General features: G+C 42.5%; 1 protein-coding gene across 1 annotated transcript in view; it reads right to left on the bottom strand.

Annotated features, from left to right (window-relative positions):
• Positions 1–2,722: 2,722 nt before the first annotated feature.
• Positions 2,723–6,000, bottom strand: part of LOC6608680 (homeobox protein invected) — a 31,379-nt gene continuing 28,101 nt past the window's right edge. The window contains exons 2-4 of the mRNA XM_032715722.1: positions 5,077–5,082; positions 3,680–3,840; positions 2,723–3,260 (exon numbers count right to left, since the gene is read on the bottom strand). Of these exons, the coding sequence (XP_032571613.1) occupies positions 2,991–3,260; positions 3,680–3,840; positions 5,077–5,082 (437 nt within the window). The 3' untranslated portion in view covers positions 2,723–2,990. The remainder of the gene's footprint in view (positions 3,261–3,679; positions 3,841–5,076; positions 5,083–6,000) is intronic.

Below are 6,000 nucleotides of genomic sequence, written 5' to 3'. Positions count from 1 at the left end.
GTCCGTCAACTCGCAGAATGTCGTTCACGGTACAGGGAACGAAAATGTATACATTTCAAGTCCCTAATATCTGCTATTCGTAAGCTATCTAGCTATTTCGAATATATTTAGCATATGAACTTATTGGTAACATAGTACAGAAATATGAAAAATCTGTGGGGTACCCAGAAAATACACTCAAAGTTTAAATACACTTTAAAACATTTTCTTTATTAATACATTTTATAGAATTAACTCTTAATATTGTCATAATTATATTAAAATATTAAATAAATGTTATTTGAGACTAAAAAACATAAAAGGCATACAAGTTGATTTTACTATAATTTTCTCCCAGTGTAGTTCTCAGTTCCCGTTCTCGTTCCGGTCACCCGGTTCGGCTTTGCTTTGGTTCCTTTTGGTTTCGCTCATTAAACGGTCTCCAAGTATCGGCTAAAAAATGTGTATTTAAAACGGCGTGAAAACAATTTGTTGCCAATTTTATGACGCCTCGGCACTCAGCTGCCCCCCTTTGAACCCAACGCCCCTCCAAAGTCAGCCCGTGGATCTGCAAAACAAATTCATTTGAAGTCTGTGGTCTTTGGGTACTAAGTGTCAACCCCATAGATTTATGCGTATTGTCTTTTTTTCGGGTTACTTGCGCTGGCATTCCGGGAACACTCGGACTCTGGACCCGGGATTCTGGATGCTGGATGTTGGATGTTGGATGGTGGCTCTGTTTCTGGCCTTAACTCGCGCCAAGGCTGCGAGCTGCCAGACATTAATCATTTGGTGCAGGGGGGTTAAGAACGGAGCAGCTGCAGCAGTTTGCGGCAGCATTCGAGGCGTTGTAATGTGTGGCTACAAAGGGTTAAGGGGGTCCTGGGGATCGTGGGTTAAAGGGGGATGGGGGAGCTTGGGGCGGAGGACAGCGGGATTAATGTACGCGGACAAGGTATTTGAATGGGCCTTTTTATGGTCACATTTATTGAATTTATAACGTAATATACCCGCTCCCATGACTCATGGCGATTCCTTCAAAACAAAAAGTTCAAAACCCCCCTATACTCGGATTCGAATCCAGTTCGCGATGCCTGAGGCCAGCGGCAATAAAAAATTATGCTTAAACAAAATACTCGCAACTATAAATTCAGCAAAATATTACTAAACTTAAATTGACTTTTTATGAAGTTATATCTTCGCCAGACGCGTGCCATAAAAAATCACTTAGGCCGCGCGGAAAACTCCCACGCACAGTGGAGCCTCGCGAATAAAGTGCCGAACGTAATAACGTTATAACGCGGCCGTCGTTACGTAGCAGTATCACTCGCCTTTGTTCGCCTGTCTGATACGATACGATACGATACTATATGATACACAAACGAATGTCGCCTTCGATGCGAAACCCAAAACCGATCCGTAAATCATTCACGGCGAATTAAGAAGTTTTTTTATTATATTTCTCGCGCGAATTTGTTGTTGCATTACCAGTCCAGTCAGTCGAATAAAAAATCCAAAAAGGCAATCCAAAGCCACAAATTAAACGTTCCATAATGGTAAATATACTACTTTGCTATACTTGATATACATTTTATTTATGAACTGCAAATGGATTTTAGTTGCTTATTGGGAAACAAGAGGCCAACTTGAAATGTTTAAATTAAAAAAAAAAAATTAATAAAACTTTATTATTTTCCCTAAACTTGGAAACAAATGATTGTATTACTTCTTGACTAAATAACTTTTTTACTCCTTGTTAAATTCCATTTAAAAGAAGCTATTATTTCTCAGAAAATGTCTTTTTAATATACATTGTATATAAAAAAAACTACTATTAACTGAATAAACACAATTAAAATTATTTAATATTAGAAAATAATTTAAATTGGTAATTTGGTATTTAGTTATTTCGAATGAAAGATTTACGATCAAATTGATTGCCATTTCGGTTAAATGTTTTCTGTATTTAGACATTACCTTCAGTTGTTTATTGTTGTCGTCCACTTTGTTTGGCCCCTCGAACTTCTGCAGGTGTTACGTGCCTGCGATCCACTGTACCGCCCGGCCCTCTCCACCCCCGCCGCCTTAACCCATGCCGCCTGCAATGACAGACACATTTAACACCTACGCGATGTTGACGCTGCACTTCAGTTTGGCCAAAAGCAACAGCAACAGCAAAAGCAAAGGTAAAGCTCGGCGGGCGCCGCTTTGGCCGTCAAGGTGTCAATTTGTGCCGTTGGCAGAGTCACACACTCGCACACACACACACACACACCTGCACACACCTGGATTTGACGACTGTATGCAAATTTAATGGCTAAATTAGACGAGGGAGCGAAACAAGAGGGGCCGAAAACAAAGCGACGAAGGAGGGAATTTAATAATATATGTGGCTAATGTTTGGCATCGAGACGAGACGCCGTTTATTAGGCGTGATTATGCTCGGAGATAGCAGTTTTAAATTCAATTTGCATAATGAATTCGATTCGAATGTAATTCCAGCAATTGCTGCGGCCGGTGCCCAATCTTTTGATCCGCGCATTGCTAATTGAGTAATTAATGCCGACGCCCACGGAAAATGGAAATGCGATCGATATATGTACATATCTATAGCTATAGATGGGGGGACCACCCACTTGGCCAATTGGACGACTGTTCGATTGGCTGCGGCCCATAAACAGATATGGCAATCACATTAAAATTATGCAAAATTCTTTGATAACGACAGCAACAACACGGCGTGTATAATTTAAATGTTTATTAAATTATTTAGTTGTGAATTTATGAATCTATTATACAAAACGCACACGCAACCTTCGCTCGCCTCTTCGCGGGATTTCTTCGCCCAGCGGCCAATTCTCCGGAAGATTTCTTCGCCTGATTCTGCGTTCGGCTGCGTGTGCGGCGGACTAGAATATTGTACATCTTAATCGCTCAGAATTTCTAAAGCTAGCTTACACGCTACTTCATAAATACTAGATCGTAGATATTGCCGCACACTCCACCTCCTCCTAGCAGGGCTCCTTGGCGGCAGCGGCACTGGCCGCCTCCTGCAGCTCCTGCAGCTCCTCCTCCTCGCGGGTCAGCGGTATCGTCGAGTGGTTGTACAATCCCTGCGCCATCAGCTGCAGCGCCAGCGGATTCTTGGTGCCGCTCGACTTTTTCAGCTTGGCCCGCTTGTTCTGGAACCAGATCTTGATCTGCGCCTCGTTCAGGCCCAGTTCCCCGCTCAGCTGCTGGCGTCGCTTCTCCGTCAGATAGCGATTCTCGTTGAACTCGTGCTGTGGGCGAGAAAGGGGGGAAACGGGTGGGTTTTAGGCGGGTTCAAAGAGCTTCTCAGGAGAGTAGTATTTGGATTTTTACGGGGAATGCTAAAAAAGTAATCCTCAACTTTGGTAGAACAATAAAAAGTTTTCTAAAGTTACAAGTGGTTAAAATTTATGTTTTTTTAAATATTCGCAAACTAAATAAAACTATAATATACAAAACTTTTGCGTCAGCAAATATTAAAAAAACAGCTCGTTAGAAACAAAAGGGCTATTTAAAATGAGTTATTTAAAAAGTTTATGTGCAACCTATTAAAATAGGCACATTTAACAAGCTTGTTAGCCGGTGATTTAATATTCTCCTTATATTTCTAGTGCATAACTATAGTGTGCCTCAGTGAAATTTGGTGGGAAACGAACGGAAGTCATCTTACCTTCAGTCTGGCCAACTGCGTTCCGCTGAAGGCCGTTCGCGGCCTTTTGTCCTCCGGCACCCCGCCCCCATCGGCGGCCTCCCCCTTCTCGACGCCGCCGCCACCTGCACCTGCCGCCGAACTGGACGTCGCCGGCTTCTTGGGCTTTCGCGCTCGTGGACCTGGAAACACAAAATGGAAACACAATGAGACGAGATGAGTACGGAGGTCATAAAAATTCCAGGGAGCGCTTAATGGCACCAACATGACTGGACCTGGATCTCAACCTGCCCGACTGACTGCCTACTGCCGACTCATCGGGCGGACATAAATCCTGCGCCTCATATATGCAGGCTGGCCCGGCAATTAATTCACATTTAAATGCGTCCAGACGAGTCCGGGGTAACGTCCTTCCGCCCCATCTACTCCACATTTTCCCTCACCACCGTTCGAAGTTTACCAGCTAAAACAATTAAAGTTCTCTGGTGGAAATTTGCTCGCGTCATTTTCAAAAAGTAATCAACGCAATGACTTTTGACTGTGGCTAATTTTCCTCAAGGATAGCAAAGCACCCAAAAACACCCCCAACGGAGCGACTTGAGTTGTCTTCGATTTAATTAACAGCATTCGGGGGACAGGCGAAGAGAATCGCTCCACATGATGTGGGTTGGCCCAAAAGTTGCCCAAAGACGGCCAAATAAAATTCTATTCGAAAATGGGATTTCAAAGTTTGGCTCGTTTCGGAAATAGTTGGGAAAACTGTTACCGAAATGCAAATGGAAAACGAGAGATGAAGCGATTATGAGGTTTCACTAATGGGAATATTTTGGTCGAAGTGAGCCAAGTCAAGTGACCACAAGATGTTCGCAACGAAACTCAAATATGTGGCAAGTATTTTGTAATTTAAGAGCTCCATCTATCATAAGGCATTTGTGAGTGTCTTGAGGAGGAACTTTTGGGAAAATTGTTTTCAATGAATTTGTATCTTTCGAGCGGTTTGGTGTTGCAAAAAAACCTTTAAGAGCTTACTTTTTAGGATAATTGACTTATTTTTACTAGATGCGAACTGTATTGTATCTATCTTTCTCATTTTTTTCGAAGTATATTTTTATGAATGGGTTAAAAACGCTTACCGCTAAGATATGTTTTAATTTGATGGGTAACTTAGAAATTATAAATTATTCAACTCGAATTATGAATCTGTAAGGAGGGAAAATGTTGCTTTTTAAGGGAGTAAAATATGTTGCTACTCTAAATTTCAGCCAGCACATAAGCTGGCAATAATATTAATAAATTTAGCTATCAGCTTAGTCACAGCTGCAAGCCCCCAATCATAAAACCTTGACCCATTCGGACGAACTATTAAACACCATTATATCGATCCTGAGTTTCCTGTTCACCGTCCTTTTTGTACTTACTTCGACCTGCAAAGAGAGAGAATTATAGAGAAAGGTTAGAACGATTTGAGGTAAACTGCTGGGGACAATTTAAAATTTAATTTACTTTTAACGCGAATCAATAAAATATCGGAAATTGATTAAATTCCTCGACGTCAGAGCGACTCAGCGAAAACTTTCGATGGCGAAACGTGCGAAAATTCCCGGCGACCCCACTCGGCCACGCCCCCAAATCGCCTGCCGCCCGCCAACAACCTTCAAAACAAATGTAGCGGCACTAATGGCAACGCAACCAAGTCATGCCCTAAGTTAAATCGTTGGAAAAATTGAACAAATCAATTTTGTCAACAAAATGCCAAAGCTGCCGACGGGCGCGAAATTAAACCAAAATTTGACGATGGGCGAGGAAAGGGGCGGCTGTCTGGCAAGTGGGCGGGGCTGTTGTAAGGTGTTATCACGGTTTTAAATTTCACACGCAGCCGACGATAAAAACAAACAACAGGAGCAAAGGAGGCAGACCTTGAACCTGTCAGACAGCCGGGAGACGATGACGACAGGAAAATCCAAGTCACGCTGACCTCCGCCCCCCGAGGAAAACACCCCCTTTTAGTCGAGCTGAAGGAAAACGCATGTTGGCAAGCGGAGATAAGCAAACTCGAGCTGCATGCCAAAGCGTCGCAAGGACATTGCTAAGGGGTTGTCAGTTTCCATTTTCCATTTTCCCCAAAAGAAATCTCTTCACAATGCAACAATTGCCAGCGTGAAATCTTTTGCTCTCCTCTCCTCTCTTCTAGTGGAAATTGTGATTTATAGCGTGTTAAATTTTTCATTGCTCTGCTGCGCAAATTTGACACAATAAAAGTTTCAAAGTTGTTTTTCGGGGGAGTTTCCGGATGTTGTTCCATGGGGGTTACTTGAAATTGGCTTTAATACAAATTATATGAA

Source organism: Drosophila sechellia, chromosome 2R (genome assembly GCF_004382195.2).
Source record: "Drosophila sechellia strain sech25 chromosome 2R, ASM438219v1, whole genome shotgun sequence".
NCBI lineage: Eukaryota > Metazoa > Arthropoda > Insecta > Diptera > Drosophilidae > Drosophila > Drosophila sechellia.
This window is presented reverse-complemented; position numbering and strand designations above follow the sequence as displayed.